Here is an 18803-nt window from a genome sequence, read left to right as displayed (position 1 = left end):
GCTAAGCATCAAGTCGTGGTCCTCACTGACCACAAGAATTTGATTTACCTAGAGTCGGCTAAGCGCTTGAACCCTAGACAGGCTAGGTGGGCCTTGTTTTTTACACGTTTTGATTTTGTGGTTTCTTTTCTTCCTGGAACAAAGAATGTCAAGGCAGACGCCCTCTCTAGGAGCTTCCTTGCTGATTCTCCGGTGGTGACCAAGCCTGCTACCATCTTAGGCGAAGGGGTAGTTCTTTCTGCCATCTCGCCCGATTTGAGACGTGCTCTGGAAGAGTTCCAGGAGGACAAACCTGAGCGTTGTCCCAGTGGAAAATTGTATGTTCCTGACCAGTGGAAGAAGAGAGTGATGTCTGAAGTTCATTGCTCTGCTTTGGCTGGTCATCGAGGTATTTTTGGTACTAGAGATCTGGTGAGTCGTTTTTTTTGGTGGCCCTCCTTGTCTCGTGATGTCAGGAATTTTGTGCAGTCCTGTGGGACGTGCTCCCGGTCTAAATCGTGTTCTCGCTCTAGTGGGTTGTTGATGCCTTTGCCTGTCCCCAAGAGGCCATGGACCCATATTTCAATGGATTTCATCTCTGATATGCCTGTCTCTCAGAGGATGACTGTTATTTGGGTGATTTGTGATAGGTTCTCTAAGATGGTTCATCTTTTACCACTCCCTAAGTTGCCGTCTTCCTCTGAGTTGGTGCCCCTGTTTTTACAACAGGTGGTTCGTTTGCACGGGATTCCTGAGAACATTGTATCTGACAGAGGAGTGCAGTTTGTGTCTAGATTTTGGAGAACTTTCTGTTCCAGGCGGGGAATTCAGTTGTCCTTCTCCTCTGCTTTTCACCCTCAGACCAATGGGCAGACAGAGAGAACAAACCAGACCTTGGAGTCATATTTGAGATGTTTTATTTCTGCTGATCAGGATGATTGGGTTTCATTTTTGCCCTTGGCCGAATTTGCTTTGAATAATAGAGCTAGTTCTGCCACTTTGATGTCACCTTTTTTTTGTAACTTTGGGTTTCATCCTCGATTTTCTTCAGGGCAGGTGGAGCCCTCTGCCTGCCCAGGTGTTGACACTGTGGTGGAGAGAATGCACCAGATCTGGGACCAAGTGGTGGATAAGTTATCTCTCTCTCCTAGGAGAAGGCCCAGCGGTTTTCCAACCGACATAGGACCATTGGTCCCCAGTTTAAGGTTGGTGATATGGTGTGGTTATCATCAAAAAATATTGCTATGAAGGTGGCTTCTCCTAAGTTTAAGCCTAGATTTATTGGACCTTACAAGATTGTGGAGATTATTAATCCGGTCTCTTTTCGTTTGGCTCTTCCTGTCACATTTAAAATCCATAATGTGTTCCATAAATCTTTGTTGAAGAGGTTTGTTGAACCTGTTGTTCCGGGGGTGGCACCTCCAGACCCTGTATTGGTTGAAGGTAACATGGAATATGAGGTAGAGAAAGTACTGGATTCCCGTCTGGCTAGACGGAGACTCCAGTATTTGGTTAAGTGGAAGGGTTATGGTCAGGAGGATAATTCCTGGGTCTCTGCCTCTGATATTCATGCCAAACGATTGATGCGTGCCTTTCATTGGGCTCACCCTGATCGCCCTGGTGGCATAGTTGAGGGTTCGGTGACCCCTCCTCAAGGGGGAGGTACTGTTGTGAGTTCATTTTCCCCTTCATTACTGAGGCCCGAGGAACTCCCTCTTCTGGTAAAGAAAGGTAGTGAGCCTGATTGTCAAACACCTGAGGCTGATGATTGTGACTGGCTGAGTGGAGTTACAGACTGGATATAATGCTGCCGACGCCCTTCTGCCCTGCAGCCTTGCTGTCCTTTCCTGTCTAGGTAGTTTTGGGGCCCCGTCTTTGCTCAGTCTATCTTTCTGTCTGTGTTAGTATTTTCATCTTGCTTCACCGTCATTATATGTTGGGAGCTGCCTATTGCTTTGGGGTCTGCTCTGGGGCAGTTTAGATTTCCCCTTTCTTTCTTTAGGCCTATGTATTTCTCCAGCTGTGATCGAGGGGTCTAGGGCATCGTAGGAACCCCCCACGGCTACTGCTAGTTGTGTTGATAGGTTCAGGGGTCTGCAATCTGATAGTTGCCAACTTCTCTGGTTTTCTGGACTTAGCTTGTATTTCTGCTTTTGCCTCCTACGGTGACTCATTCATAACAGGCCCCCCTGCCGGATATTGCTGATTGTTGTGGAAAGCCCTGGACATTTTTTTGATCGTTGGTCTCCCGCTGGCCAGCACGCATCGCTGCGTGTGGCAGCCGGGACAGCAACAATCAGCGAGCTGGAGCTTGTAACCAAGGTAAACAGCGGGTTTCTAAGGCCTGTTTCACACATCAGTTTTTTCCAATCAGTCAAGATCCGCCAATTTTTTTAAAAAATAGATCCGCCAAAAAAGGGGCGGATCCGTTTTTTACACCCATAAACTTACATCATTGGCGGATCCTGACTGACGGTCATCCGTCACACCTGTTATTGTACGGATCCGCCAAGATTTTAGCGGCTCCCGGGTGGATGAGACGGACCCTGCAACGTTTTTTTACAGTGATGGTCCGCTATTTTCACTCTGGGAAACATTTTAAACCTTAACTACCGCTCGCGAGCCGCTAAAATCTCTCTCTCTTGCGATAATCGTGATCGCGCACCAACTCCCGCGATGATCGGGCGGGATCGCGCTCCAACTCCCGCGATGATCGGGCGGGATCGCGCTCCAACTCCCGCGATGATCGGGCGGGATCGCGCTCCAACTCCCGCGATGATCGGGCGGGATCGCGCTCCAACTCCCGCGATGATCGGGCGGGATCGCGCTCCAACTCCCGCGATGATCGGGCGGGATCGCGCTCCAACTCCCGCGATGATCGGGCGGGATCGCGCTCCAACTCCCGCGATGATCGGGCGGGATCGCGCTCCAACTCCCGCGATGATCGGGCGGGATCGCGCTCCAACTCCCGCGATGATCGGGCGGGATCGCGCTCCAACTCCCGCGATGATCGGGCGGGATCGCGCTCCAACTCCCGCGATGATCGGGCGGGATCGCGCTCCAACTCCCGCGATGATCGGGCGGGATCGCGCTCCAACTCCCGCGATGATCGGGCGGGATCGCGCTCCTACTCCCGCGATGATCGGGCGGGATCGCGCTCCAACTCCCGCGATGATCGGGCGGGATCGCGCTCCAACTCCCGCGATGATCGGGCGGGATCGCGCTCCAACTCCCGCGATGATCGGGCGGGATCGCGCTCCAACTCCCGGCCGCGATCTACATCCAAATCGCGATCACCGGATCATGCCGGCGAGTTCCCCGCTCTCTTTTCGTGGCCCCGCTACAACGCCGGTAAATTTTTACAGGACCTCGGTTCCTTTAACGCTCCTAGATCGGCAGATCCTGTCACACCAACGGTCCGGTGGCTCCCGTTGGTGTTTCGACGGTCAACTGACTGCAGAAACGTAAGTGTGAAACAGACCTAAGCGCCGCGCGGCTCTTAGAAACCTGCTGTTTACCAGCTCCCTGCATCAGCGTGCTGGTAACTAACGTACACAGCAATGCGTCCACTCAGCGTCGCTGGTGCTGATCGCTGGTGAAGCTGCCTGTCTGACAGCTCACCAGCGATCATGTAGCGACTCATCAGCGATCCTGACAAGGTAATATCGTTGTCGGGATCGCTGATGCGTCGCTATGTGTGACGGGGCCCTAAGACTCTTGTAGCAACAGAAACGGCGCAGACACACAATAGAGCTGCTATCAAAACTTGTGGCTTCAGTGTATACGACCACAAAACCTCCTGGGCTGAAAAAGAGAAGGGTAGAGTGACTCACTGGCCAGCATTGGGTTAACATACAGTGCCTTGAAAAAGTATTCATACCCTGTGAACTATTTCACATTTTTCTAATGTTACAAGCTACAAATTAAATGTTAAGTAACAAGTATTTGTGAAGTGTAAAGGAAATGATACATGGGTTTCCAATTATTTTAAAAATATAAATCTGAAAATTGTGACTCGCATTTGTATTCAGCCCCCTGAGTTAATACTTTGTAGGACCACCTTTTGCTGTAATTACTGCTGCAGTCTTTTGGGGTCTGTCTCGACCAGCTTTGCACATCTGGAGGTGATATTTTTGCCCATTCTTCTTTGCACTCTCGATCAGTGAGATTGAATGGAGGCGTCTGAGAGCAGCGATTTACAAGTCTAACCACAGATTCCCAATGGGATTAAGGTCTGGACTGTGAATTGGCCATGCACACACATGAACATGGAACCTACGCCCCAGTCTTACAAACAAAAGTGAATTTTAATCAGTAGACCTTGGAATAATAATAATTTCCACAATTGGATGTGCTTAACTAAAATGTTCCTGTGCAGAAGTAATCTTATAAATGTGTCCCTCCTGTGTATTGTAATAGTCACGTGTGACTGTATAGGGACAATGTCTGATCATTTCCTCCTGTATTTAGCTCCATCCATCTTCCCAGCAACTCTGACCACTTTCCCTGTCCCTGTTGAAACAAGCCGCCCCACAGCATGCTGCTGTCACCACCATGTTTGACAGTGGGGATGGTGTTTTCAGGGAGATGTTTTTCCAAAACATATAGCGTTCCGCATTTAGACAAAAAAAGTTCTACTTTGGTCTCATCTGACCAGAGCCTTTTCTTCCACATGTTCGCTGTGTCTACTACATCGCTTTTTGCAAACTGTAAATGGGACATCTTACGGCTTTCAACTTGCCACACTTTTATTAAATGCAAAATATGTGAGGTATAAGACTAAAGGCTGGAGTCACACAAGTGTATAACACGGCTGAGTGCCATGTGATAAAACATCGCCCAGCACTCCAACAAGCATTATTCTATGGGGCAGATCAGATCTGCGATTATAATCTAAAATCGAATCATACGCACCCCTACAAGCCTATGGGTGCATGTGAAACATCGGACTGCACTCGAATGTTATCAGAGTGCAGTGCGATTACCGCGGATGTCAGCAATGGAGGAGAAATTACTTTCTCTGTCTTCTCATCTGTGATTTGATTCTCTCATGCAAGATGATAGGAGCACAGTGCACTGACACTCGGATCAGGCTCCCAGTAGAATATGAGCTGAGTGTCATTAGCATATCGCATCAGATGCCATATGCTAATGTGATCCAGAATAGTTCTCCTGTGGATAGATTCTCCCACCTGAGCTGTGGGCCTCTTTTGCTCTTTCAGAGTGACCATGGGCCTCTTGGCTGCGTCTCTGATTAGTGCTCTCCTTGCTTGGGATGTCAGTTTAGGTGGACGGCCATGTCTTTGTAGATTTGCAGTTGTGTCAAACTCCTTCCATTTTTGGATGATGGATTGAACAGTTCTCCATGAGATGTTCAGAGCTTGAGTTATTTTTTTTTATAACCTAACCCTGCTTTACTCCTCTCCACACCTTTATCCCTGACCTGTCTGGTGTGCTCCTTGGTTTCTATGATGCTGTTTGATCCTTAATGTTCTCACACAAACCTTTGAGGCCTTCACAGAACAGCAGTAGTTATACTGAGAATAAATGACACACAGGTGGGCTCAATTTACTAATTACCATATGTGACTTCTGGAGGCAATTGGTCGCTCTGGATTTTATTTAAGGCGAATCAGACTGTAGGGGGGCTGAATACAAATGCACAGCACAATTTTCAGATCTCTTATTTTTAAAATATTTAGTAAATCCTGTATAGTTTCCTTTACACTCCATAAATACTTACTACTTTGCGTTGTTAGATCACATAAAACGCCAACGAAATACATTTACGGTAAGTTTCTGGGTGTAATATGGAAAGGTTAACAGGGTGTGAATACCTTTTCAAGGTACTGTATGTAGGTAAAGTTATATGTAAGACGTAGAAGAGATATCATGTCAATGTAGTAGCTTTTTTTTTGGACAGCTGACATTAATGGGCATGAAAAGGGTTGTATAACACAGGCTAGGTGATAAATGTACGATCAATGGTGGTCACCCATGGTGTAGTATTATATCCAGAAAATCAGCTGTGTATCTTCAGTCAGGACATGACTGATAACAGCCCCCCACCCGGGAGAGCAGGATGTGTTTTATCTAGGGCCTCTACCAATACAATGAAGCGGTCATTAATTCTCCCACCCTCTGCTGATTCTGTCCCAGTCTACACAGCAAAGGTATCCTAGGAACGCTCGGTTTATCATAATCGTTATATAATAATCGTGTATTCAAAACAGGCTGCAGGTCACCGGACACAAACGAGCAAAACTTTCATTTAGTGTGAGATATAACCTTTTTGTTTGTACCAAGATCATCGTTCTTGGCAGCGCATCATCCTTTGTAAACAAAATTAGCCTGGCGCAACCCCTGATCAGCCTCTCCCAGCACCGCTCCAGTTGATTGACAGGTTTCTCCCTTGTGTGTACATAGACCTGTTCAGGGAGACGAGAGGGGCGGGGAGACGAGAGGGGCGGGGAGACGAGAGGGGCGGGGAGACGAGAGGGGCGGGGAGACGAGAGGGGCGGGCTGGACTAGTCAGGTCACTCCCTACGGGCCCCGGCCGGCTTTTCAAACTATGTTTTTTCTGAAATGTTGCAGTGACAAGTACAACACACTTTGCTGCATTAGTACTGCCAATTTTTTTTTATATAGTCTCAAAAAAAAAAAAGTGCCGTGATTTCCTAATGACTTCAAAAACAAAAAATACCAAAAAAATAAAAGAAAAAAAATAATACTGTCCCTAATCACATTCCAAAAAAGTGTCATTGGAATCACCTATATCAAGAAGATTTAGTTAGCTCTAAATGGTCAAAATAAGTGGTAAAAACACTCAGGACAAGTCCAGAACTAACAAAGCTTTTTTTCCCATAAACCCTAAGCAAAGTCCCCATGGAATCTGCCATAAAATCTATCTGAAAACGTTCTGCAGGACAGGGCTTTTTGTGGGATGTAGAACTCCATATCCACTTTTAATCACTGTCACGACTTCATAAAATGCTTATGATTTCCAATACTGCCTCTAATTTTTAATCTGTACAGCATTTCTATTTCTGTGCACCAGGGATAGAGCAGGAGGACGGCCGTGTGATGATGCCACCAGCAGCTTAATGCCCGGTGACATTATCACTGCAAGTGAGGATCAAGGGTAGAAGGAGGAAATGCAGAGCCACACACGTAAGGTTGTTAGAGAAAGGCAAAAGGAGAAAATAGCCAGGATACACACTTGGGTCTGATTGCAGGCTGGTGATGATGCAATATGATGTCATCAGTGATGTCATAACACAGGCACAAAGGCTTCTTACCGTCTGTATCGGTGTCCTGGTGCCAAGGTGGAAAGGGCGGCAGTGGACGACCGGGTGAGCGGGCTAGCAGTCGAGTAAGGACATGGATGGGAGACACTGTGAGCTCCCAGTTGGTGATACCAAAGTCTCGCAGATGGGCACGGGCGTGACTGGAGAGGCCAGCACGAGTGTCAAAACCAGCACCACAGAACTCGCATCGCATCAGGCTGAAGGTACTGGGGTCGAAGTTCGCCACTGCAGAGGGACAGATGAGATCACCTGGCATCTCAATCTTGCTCACCCGGCCTCCTCTGCAACTAAACCCTACTCACCTTATCTGAGCTAACCAATGAGGCAACCAGACTCCTTTACAAACTAGGGCCACCTTCCCCCTGTGCTGTTCTATTAGCTTACTATGCCCATTCATCCTGCAAACTTCAAATTATGTCCCCAATTCTCCTTAGTTCAGACTAACTCCACCATGTGCGCCCCCTCCACCGTCCCAACCAGCGACGCCCCCGCCGCCGTCCCAACCAGGGACGCCCCCTCCGCCGTCCCAACCAGCGACGCCCCCTCCGCCGTCCCAACTAGAGACGCCCCCTCCGCCGTCCCAACCAGAGACGCCCCCTCCGCCGTCCCAACCAGCGACGCCCCCTCCGCCGTCCCAACCAGCGACGCCCCCTCCGCCGTCCCAACCAGCGTACCCACTCTTCTGCCCAGGATACATTTTTAGCTGTTCTAATTAAGCACTGAGCTTGATGTAAAAGAACCGCTCCTCCCAGGCCTGTACCCCATACCCCCACCTACACATGAGGAGTTAGTCAACTACCCCAATAGACTGTCTTTCTCAACATAGCATGTCCTACTACCACCTTGAGAGAATCTTCCCTCCACTGTCCCTACCAGCGACGCTCCTCGGCCGGCCCTCCCAGCGATGCCCCCCGCCGTCCCCCCAAGCGACGCCCCTCCGCCATCCCAACCAGCGACGCCCCCTCCACCGTCCCAACCAGCAACGCCCCCTCCGCCATCCCAAACATTGTACCCACTCCACCGTCCAAACCAACGTAGCCACTCTTCTGCCCAGGATACATTTTTAGCTTTTCTAAATAAGCACTGAGCTTGATGTAAAAGAACCGCTCCTCCTAGGCCTGTACCCCATACCCCCACCTACACATGAGGAGTTAGTCGTCTACCCCAATAGACTGTCTTTCTCAACATAGCATGTCCTACTACCACCTTGAGAGAATCTTCCCTCCACCGTCCCTACCAGCGACGCTCCTCGGCCGGCCCTCCCAGCAATGCCCCCCGCCGTCCCCCCAAGCGACGCCCTCTCCGTCGTCCCAACCAGCGACGCCCCCTCCGTTGTCCCAACCAGCAACGCCCCCTCCACCGTCCCAACCAGCGACGCCCCCTCCACCGTCCCAACCAGCGACGCCCCCTCCACCGTCCCAACCAGCGACGCCCCCTCCGCCATGCCAACCAGCAACGCCCCCGCCGTCATCCCAACCAGTGTACCCACTCCACCGTCCAAACCAACGTACCCACTCTTCTGCCCAGTATACATTTTTAGCTTTTCTAAATAAGCACTGAGCTTGATGTAAAAGAACCTCTCCTCCCAGGCAAGTACCCCATACCCCCACCTACACGAGGCATTAGTCATCTACCCCAATAGACTGTCTTTTTCAGTGTGAGACCATGGAAGATTAGTTGCAGAAATTTCTGAGAGGCAGAGGTCCCATGAAGCTGATGGCGCCTCCTAAAAGTCACAGTGTCTTTCAGCTGCATGGCCATAAATTAATCGCAAACTGCTTACTTTTGTTAATGGCCGCTCACTTTCTGCACCACTGTGTGGCTATTAAGAAAAAGTCATTTGCAATGTGCGAAAGCTCTACACCGTCCACTTTACCTTACCCCTGCCTGCCCCATATATCTGAATAGAGCTCACAGAAAACCATGCCAAAAAAAAAAACAAAACAAAACCTTATTCAGATTATCAAAAAATCACAGAAATTTCTGAAACAAATCTGTTGACTGAGAGTTTATCCCTTAGGCCTGTTTCACACTTCAGTTTTTCTGTCAGTTAAAATCCACCAAAATAGCGGAAAACGGATCCGCAGGCGGACTGACAGAAACGGGGGATAGTGGATCGGCGGATGTACAGATCCGCTGAAGGTAAAAATTTAAAGAAACCGCGCCTGGGGAAAGAGAGAGAGAGAGAGAGAAAGAAAAAAAGAGAGAGAGAGAGAAAGAAAGAGAAAGAGAATTTTCTTCCAGCAGCCAGAAAAGATTCAGGGTTAAAAAGGGAAAATGCGGATCCGCAGGGCAAAAAAACCTTACAGGCTCCGTTTGATGATCTCAGCAGATGGCAAAAATTTGGAGGATCCGCAAAAAAACGGATCCAACGGATGGCCATCCGTCAAGATCCGCCGGTAATGCAACTCAATGGGAAAAAAAACGGATCCGCCAAGCAAAATGGCGGATCCGTTTTTTTTGCAAAACGGCGGATTTTGACTGATGGTGACAAACGGAAGTGTGAAACAGGCCTTAGGGTGAATGTACATGTAGCGGAATTGATGCAGATATTTTTGTACCTTATCTGCAGCAAAGACGCATGAGTTTTTATTTTAAGCCAATTTCACAGTCTGCATGGATGAATTTGCAATGAAAGGTCTCAGATAGATTTGACAATCTATGTGGAAGAGATAATTTTCTGCTATTGAAGATTTTCTACATGCAAAAACTGGACAGAAAATCTGCACCAAAACCTCACTGTCTGCATTTACAGCGGCATGTAAAAGTCTGAGCAGCCCTGGTCAAAATTAGTGTTATTGTGAACAGTTAAGCAAGTTGAACATGAAATGATCTCTAAAAGGCCTAAAGTTAAAAAGGTGACACATTTCCTTTATATTTTAAGCAAAAAAAATTATATACCGTATTTTTCGGACTATAAGACGCACCGGACCATAAGACGCACCACAATTTTCAGTAGGAAAATAGGGGAAAAAAAATAATGTGTCAAATGGGGGTCCGTCTTACAGTCCGAATTCAGCTTACCTGGGAAGGGATGCGGCACAGGTGGAGAAGTAGTCACAGGGATCATTCAGTGGTCCAGGCTCGTGCGGTGGCGGCTCTGTGCTGGGGCAGCTGCGCTGAGGCTGGGGCAGCTGCGCTGAGGCTGGGGCGGCTGCGCTGAGGCAGGGGCGGCAGCGCTGAGGCAGGGGCGGCAGCGCTGAGGCAGGGGCGGCAGCGCTGAGGCAGGGGCGGCAGCGCTAGGGCAGGGGCAGCAGTGCTGGGGCAGCTGTGCTGAGGCAAGGGCAGCTGTGCTGGGGCAGGGGCAGCTGTGCTGGGGCAGGGGCAGCTGTGCTGGGGCAGAGGCAGCAGTGCTGGGGCAGGGGCAGCAGTGCTGGGGCAGGGGCAGCAGTGCTGGGGCAGGGGCAGGTGGGCTCTGCGGTGGTGGCAGCAGGCGGCGCTCTGCGGTGTGGTGGTGGCAGTGGGCTATGCTCCGATGCAGGGGCGGCGGGTCCGCCGGCACTTCTTCGCAGCCCGGAGGCCTCCGCACTTCCCTTGCTGGCCGCCGCCATGTTGCGGTGGCCTCCGGGAGCATGGACGCCGGAAAGATGGCCGCCGGTCCGGGGACAGCGCATGCGCGGGATCAGATCTCGTCCCGAGATCTCGGGGGACTAGATTCAAATCTCGGCAACGAGATCTCGTCCCCCGAGATCTCGGGACGAGATCTGAAGCTGCGCATGCGCCGTCCCTGACCAGCGGCCATCTTCCCGGCGTCCACGCTCCCGGAGGCCACCGCAACATGGCAGCGGCCAGCAAGGGAAGTGCGGAGGCCTCCGGGCTGCGAAGAAATGCCGGTGGACCCGTCGCCCCTGCACCGGAGCACAGCCCGCTGCCACCACCGCACCACAGAGCGCCGCCCGCTGCCACCACCGCACCGCAGAGCCCCGCCCGCTGCCACCAGCCAGAAGGTTAGGTACCGTGTATTGCGACCATAACACGCACCCCCCACTTTCCCCCAAAATTTTGGGGGAAAAAAGTGCGTCTTATGGTCGGAAAAATACGGTATATTCATCTTTTATATTTTAAACGCTTAATGTCGCAGCCCTTTTTTCGTTTTGGTGTTTCTGTTTTTTGCTCCCCTCATTCCCAGATCCATAACTTTTTTATTTTTCTGTCAATATGGCCGTGTGAGGGCTTGTTTTTTTTTGTGGGACGGGTTGTACTTTCGAAAGACACCATTGGTTTTACCAGTTCGGGTATTAGAAAACAAGAAAAAAATTCCAAGTGCTGGGAATTGGGAAATAGCAAAAAAGTACAATTCTACAACTGTTTTTTTGGATTTTTTTTTTTTTTTTACCATGCTCAACAAATGCTAAAACCATTATGATTCTCGAGGTCATTACGAGTTCGCAGACACCAAACATGTCTAGGTTGTTTTGTTATTTAAATGGTGAAAAAAAAAAAGTTTGTTTACATTTTTTTTTTTTTTTTAAATAGCGGCATTTTCCGAGACCTGGGGTTGAGTGAGGGCTTATTTTTTGCGCGCCAAGATGACTTTTTATTGATACCATTTTGGTGTAGATACGATCTTTTGATCGCCCTTTATTGCATTTTAATGCACTGTTGCAGCGACCAAAAAACCTTAATTCTGGCAGTTTGACTTTTTTCCACTACACCGGATTAATTCTTTTTATAGCTTGATAGAGTGGGCGATTCTGAACGCGTCGATACCAAATGTGTATTTTTATTTATTATTGTTTTATTTTGAACAGGGCGAATGGGGGGGGGGTTAGAACTTTTATATATTTTTTTTTATTTTTTAACATTTTAAAGCTGCAGTTGTCTGATCGCCTCTGCTACACAAAGGCTATGATCAGATCGCCTGTGTGTTGCAGAAATGCTCACTTGCTATGAGCACCGACCACTGCGCGGCACACATAGCAATCCGACAATGACAACCACAGGGGTCTCCTGCAGACCCCAAGTTGTCATGCCAACCCATCGGCGACCCGCGGTCATGTTATACGAGTGCCAATAGGCGGGATTAGTGGTGCGCTTACAGCGCTGTTAACGGGTTAACAGCAATGGCTGGATTGAGATTCCACCCATGGCTGTTAGGGGCATATGTTCAAAACAGTGCCGTAGCACACATCACAGGGAGGGACACGATATGCAGAGTACATGTACGGCACATGACATGAAGGGGTTAAAAATTAAAAAAAGGAAAATGAGCCGATGGAAAAGTTTGGGCACACTGCATGTTTAGTACATAGTAGCACCCACTTTTGAAAGCATCACAGCTTGTAAACTTCTTTTGCAGGCAGACAAGATTCTTTCAATTTCTCTTTTAGGGATTTTCATCTATTCTTCCTTGGAAAATTCTTCCAGTTCTGTGAGTTTCCTGAGCCGTCTTGCATCCTCTGCTATTCTGAGGTCTAGCCACAGATTTTCAATGATGTTCAGATCAGGGGACTGTGAGGGCCATTGTAAAACCTTCAGCTTGCGCCTTTTGAGGTAGTCTATTGTGGATTTAGATGTGTGTTTAGGATCATTATCCATTTGTAGAAGCCATCCTCTTTTCTACTTCTGTTTTTTACAGATTGTGTTATGTTTGCATCAAGAATTTGCTGAAATTTCATTGAATCCATTCTTCCCTCTACCTGTGAAATCTTCCCTGTGCCATTGGTTGCAACACAACCCCGAAGATTGATTGATCCACCCCCATGCTTAATGGTTGGAAAGATGTTCTTTTCCTGAAATTCTGAGCCCTTTTTTCACCACACATACATTTGATCATTGTGGCCAAAGAGCACTATTTTAACCTGACACTGAATTCTTCTGGTGACTCTTCCATGAAGGCCATATTTGTGCAGGTGTCTCTGAACAGTAGAACAATGTACCACAAGTCCAGAGTCAGCTAAATCTTTCTGCAGTCAAATGAGGGTTCTGATTTGCCTCTAGCCATCCTACAAGCAGCTCTCACTGAAATTTTGCTTGGTCTTCCAGACCTTATCTTGACCCCCACTGTTCCTGTTAACTGCCATTTCTAAATTACATTTAAAACTGAGGAAAGGGCAATTTGAAAACACTTTGCCATCTTCTTATAGCCTTCTGCTTTGCAGGCCTCGACCTTTTTTTTTTTTTTTTTTTTTAAGAGTTGAAGGCAGCTGCTTACAAGAACCCATGGCTGCTGTTTTTTTTTGGCATAAGGTTAGAGGAGGCTGGTGGGTTTTTATAAAGACGGGAAATTTGCATCACCTGGCCTTTACTAGCGATGATAGTGAACAAGCTACAACCCTATTAGGCTAATTAAGTTCTGAAATCTTGGCCAAAGTAATCCGAGCATACAAATCTCCAAGGGTGCCCAAACATTTGCAATGATCAATTTTCTTTTTTGTAATTTTTAAAATGTAAAACATTACTTTTTTTTTCCTAAATACAAAATGAAATGTGTCATCTTTAACTTTAGGCCTTTTAGAGATCATTTCATTTTCAACTTGCTATTCACAATAACAGTCATTTTCACCAGGGGTGCCTAAACATTTACATGCCACTGTACCCTAAGTTATCGCTCTCGGTCATCCCTCTCATTCTACAGGCGGCTGGTCTACTCTCTCCGATCCTGACCAAATGGCTCCCTCTATTTCTATCTGTCTACACGCCTATAACATGTATTTTGGTATTCAATGCATTACATGACAAAATGATCATCAGCAATCTGCAATAAAGATGACATTTTTCTTTAATATCTGTTATCTCTAAGTATTATACCTATTAAATTATAATATTTCAATACAAAAAGACAAACTACACTCAAAACAAACGGCAAAGTACAACCACAAAATACCATGAAACTGGCTCTGTAAGACTATTCATAGTCAATATTAATTGGCAATGCAACTTCCAACACTTGGACCACAAACATTTTTCACCTCCCACAGGATAGATAACTGTATTAGTCACGGAAACCCCTACCAATCCTGAGAATGGGGTTAGAAAGTCCCCTGTGGAAACGGAGCAGTACTGAGCATGTGTGACCACCACTACTTTAGAAAGAGAATGGAGCCCATGGTCATACATGCTCACAAACTCTCCATTCTCGTCAATGGCGAGAGTCACAACGATCACACGGTTTAACCCCTTTCCGACATTGGGCGTAATAGTACACCGATGTCGGACTTCCCTTGTTTGGTGCGGGCTCCGGTGCTAAGCCCGCATCTTTCCAGGCAAATGTCAGCTGATATATACGGCTGACATGTGCCCGCAACAGCCGCGGGTGGAATCACGATCCACCCGCAGCTGTTAACTAGCTAAATGCCACTGTCAATTTTTGACAGCGGCACTTTTCTCGCGCCTCTGGCAAGCGCGCCGAAAATCCTGCCAATCGGTGACCCCGTGACGTGATTGCGGGTCACCGTTGGGTTGGCATGATAACCGGGCAGCGTTCATAGCAAGTGAGCAATTCTGCTACATACAGGCGATCTGATATCACCTGTATGTATAACATTACAGCAAAGGTATAAAACAGCGCCCTAAAAAAAAAATAATACGAAGGAGCCTCGCTCCGAAACGCGCGTCGGGGAGACGCGCCGCCAGCTCGCTCTATCCACCAGTGCCCGCTCAGGTAACCTTGAGGATGTTCCTCCTTTGCTCTTCTCCCTTCCTCACTCGGTATGTGCTGTGAGAGCTCACTGTACTCTCGTTTGTGTGGGGGTGTTTGCTCTTGTCGCATGTGATTGTGCACTCCTGCCTGTGGCTGTTTAGTGACACTATGGCTAGTGATCCTTAAACCCTGTGCAATATAAATATAATATTTGGTTTCCCCAATTTAAGGTACTACTGAATTATATTAGGCACACAAAGGGTTAACTATATGTTATATTCTAGGTGGTCAGTTTAAACCCTGTGCAATATAAAATAAATACCTTGTCACCTCAATTTGAGGTGCTATTCTACTTTAATAGGCACATAAAGGGTTTACACCAGGTTACACCCTATGCAGGTTGATTTGATCCTCTAGAGCTCACATTATGGTTACATCATGTAAATGAATATGTAAATGTGGAGAGTATTATAAATCATTCTAATGTGGCACTTGTTATGTAACCCCACAACTATTGTATATTTATTGCTACTTTATTGATATTGTTCTATGTTAGAGTTGTTGGGTCAGGCGCGTCTTTTCAGCACTGTTGCACTTTATCTCCCCTGCACATGTTCCCCCACTTCCCTGTTCTGTCCATGTTTTCCAATAAAGGGATTTTTTGCTAATAATTCGGATCTGAATGTCGTATTTGTGTGGTTTCCACACCCCCCTTCTCCATCACCTGTATGTAGCAGAGCCAATTGGATTATGGCAGCTTCTAGTCTCGTCTCCCATGGAGACTAATGAAGCATGCCAAAAGTAAAAAAAAAAAAAGTTTTTAAAAAATAATAAAAAAAAAAATCTAAAAGTTCAAATCACCCCCCTTTCAAAATAAAATAAATAAATAAATAAAAACATTACCAAATTTGGTATCTCCGCGTTCAGAATCGCCCGATCAATAAAAAAAAAAAAAAAAAAAAAAAGATTTAACCGATCGTTAAACGGCGTAGCAGGAAAAAAAGTCAATATGCCAGAATTACGTTTTTTGGTCACCGCAACATTGCACTAAAATGTTAAATAACGGGCGATCAAAAGATCGTGTCTGCACCAAAATGGTATCACTAAAAAGTCAGCTCAGCACACAAAAAATAAGCCCTCACCCGATCCAAGATCACGAAAAATGGCGCAATTTTTTAAGAAACTTTGGATTTTTTTTCACCATTTAGATAAAAAAGAACCTAGACATGTTTGGTGTCTATGAACTCGTAATAACCCGGAGAATCATAATGGCAGGTCAGTTGTAGTAGTTAGTGAACACAGTAAAAAAAACCAAAAAAAAAACCAACCTGTGGGATTGCACTTTCTTTGCAATTTCACCGCCCTTGGAATTTTTTTCCCTTTTACAGTACACAATATAATAAAACCAATGGGGTCGTTCAAAAACTACAACTCGTCCTGAAACGACAAGCCCTCACATGACCATTTTGACCAAAAATTAGAAAACGTTATGGCTCTGGGAAGAAAGGGAGCAAAAAACGAAAACGCAAAAACGGAAAATGGCCCAGAGGTTAAAGGGAACCTATCAGGTTGTACATGTAGTACAATCTGTGGACAGCACGGTATGGAAAAGGAGAAGCTGAGCGGGATGATATGTGTTTGCTGGAAAAGATTCAGTATAACTTGTATTTTATTAATTGAAATCCTTGGTGTTTGTATTTAGGAGTTCAGTGGGCGGATCTACTAGTGACTGACAGGCATCTGTGCATGCAGTCATACAGGACAATCAATCACTTAGTAGGACAGCCCACTGGATTTATGAATACAAAAAAGTGCTTTGCCCACAAAGAACACTCCAGTAAGAAATCAGAAGCCTCTTCAAAGACGAAAAAGAAGCACTGTCGTTAAGAAGAAAGGAGAGTGGTGGTCAAGGGGGATTCCCTACGGAGAGGATCAGAAGTCACTAACTGCCAACCGGACATCACCCCACGAGATGTGTGCTGTCTTCCAGGTGCCCAAGTATCAAGACTCTTCAGTGCTACAGATGACTATCCACATCTACTAATACACGTAGGAACAAATGACACTGCACAAAAGGACCTGGAGGCTTTATGCAGAGTGTTACCTAGGCAGGAAAGTAAAGGAACCGGGAGCGCAGGTCATGTTCTCATCCATCCTCCAAGTGGATGGACATGGATTAAGGAGATTGAACAGGATTCTACAGGTGATCAACTGGTTACGTCGATGGTGACGTGAGCAACGTTTTGGGTTTTTTAGACCATGGAGTGAATTACCTGTATGATGGACTCCTTGCTAGAGATGGGTTGCATATTACGAAAACAGGAAAACACATATTTGGTAGATGCCTTGCTATACTCATCAGGAGAGCTTTAAACTTGAGCCATATGGGATGAAAAATATACTGCCAGAAAAAAATATGCAGTGAATTAATTCTTTTGAGAACCCTGATATTAGAAGTGGACATAAGGAACTACAGGACTACAGATTAAAATGTGTCTATACAAATGCACAGAGCATGGGAAACAAACAAGGAGAATTGGAGCTGCTAACACAGGAAGAGAGGTATGAAGTCATAGGCATCACTGAAACCTGGTGGGATTATACACATGATTGGAATACAAACATTGAAGATTGCAACTTATTTAAAAAGAGGGGAGGATGTGTTGCATTGTATGTTAGGAAAACATATCTCCACTGAAATCCAAGCTTCAGAGAACGGTAGCTCTGCAGAAACTGTTTGGTTAAGTATTCAAGGAGAGAAAAACAGAAAGGACACTATTGTAGGTTTTTACTATAGGCCACCTGGACAGACTGAAGATATGGATGAACTCTTACTTCGGGTGTCTCTGTTCTCAAAAAAAAAAAAAAACACAAGTAAAAAAAGTATGACATAGTGATCATGGGAGATTTTAACTATCCAGATATTTGTTCGGAAATATCTCTCAGGCAGAAGTAATGGGTCCATAAAATTCTTATCTTCTCTTGCTGACAACTTTATCTTTCAAAAGGTAGAAGAGGGAACAAGAGGATCAGCAATCTTGGACCCAATACTTACCAACAGGGAGGATATGGCTGAGGAAGTAAAGGTGGCTGGGAATTTAGGAGGTTATCTATCATCAAATTTTGGATTACAAGAGGAGGAAAACAAGCGAGGACTCAGACTTTAAGGTTGGACTACAGAAAGGGAGATTTTGATGAACTCCGAAAGAGGGTAGGAAAGGTCAAATGGCTGGATGTTCTAAAGAACAGAAATGTCCAAGAAGGATGGAAGATCTGACTTCATTTCGGGATTGTTACTGATTGTGCAGTGAGAATTTCATTCAGCAAAAGCTGGAAGCATTTAAAATAGACCAAGATGGATGAAGAAAGAACTTAATCACTTTTTAAAAAGGAAAAAAAAGAAATGTATATTAAATTGAAAGAGGGGGGCATAGCTAAAGAAAAATAAAATGCTGTTTGCTGAGAATACAGGGCAAGATTAGAAGAGTTAAAGCCACTAATGAAATAAGGCTTGCAAGGGAGACCAAAAGCAGTAAAAAAATGATTTTGGGGGTATGTCAAATGCAAAATAAAAGTCAAAGATGATATAGAATTTTTACAGGATGAAAAGGGTGAAGTGGTCAAAAATTATGTTGAAGGCCGAACTTTTAAATTCCTATTTCACATCTGTGTTCTCTAAGAAAACAAATGTATCATCAACTGATCTTCACTGTGTTATCGAAGGAATAAAAGAATCCACACTATAGATGGCGAGGGAACACTTAGCTAATTTAAATCTTGCTCCAGATGAATTACATCCTAGGGTACTGAAAGAGGAAATTGCAGAACCACTAGCCAAGAATCTTTGAAAAATCATGTTAAACAGGAGAAGTCTCAGAAGATTGGAGAAGGGTGAATGCTTTCCCTATCCTGAAAAAAGAAAAAGATGGAGCCAG

General features: G+C 46.1%; 1 protein-coding gene and 1 long non-coding RNA gene across 5 annotated transcripts in view; one reads left to right on the top strand and one right to left on the bottom strand.

Annotated features, from left to right (window-relative positions):
- WIZ (WIZ zinc finger) overlaps window positions 1-18803 on the bottom strand; it is a 93849-nt gene that overhangs the window by 53935 nt on the left and 21111 nt on the right. For 3 of the 4 annotated variants that reach the window (XM_073588768.1, XM_073588770.1, XM_073588771.1), the window contains exon 5: window positions 7278-7511. The exons of the other annotated variant lie outside the window; for it this stretch is intronic. In XM_073588768.1, coding sequence (XP_073444869.1) covers window positions 7278-7511 — 234 coding nt within the window. The remainder of the gene's footprint in view (window positions 1-7277; window positions 7512-18803) is intronic. 4 annotated transcript variants of the gene reach the window in all.
- The window catches only part of LOC141100351 (uncharacterized), a 46660-nt gene that overhangs the window by 20695 nt on the left and 7162 nt on the right, over window positions 1-18803 (top strand). The window lies entirely within an intron of this gene.

The sequence above is a fragment of the Dendrobates tinctorius genome, unplaced genomic scaffold (genome assembly GCF_039654945.1).
Source record: "Dendrobates tinctorius isolate UK_male_01 unplaced genomic scaffold, ASM3965494v1 ptg000104l, whole genome shotgun sequence".
NCBI lineage: Eukaryota > Metazoa > Chordata > Amphibia > Anura > Dendrobatidae > Dendrobates > Dendrobates tinctorius.
This window is presented reverse-complemented; position numbering and strand designations above follow the sequence as displayed.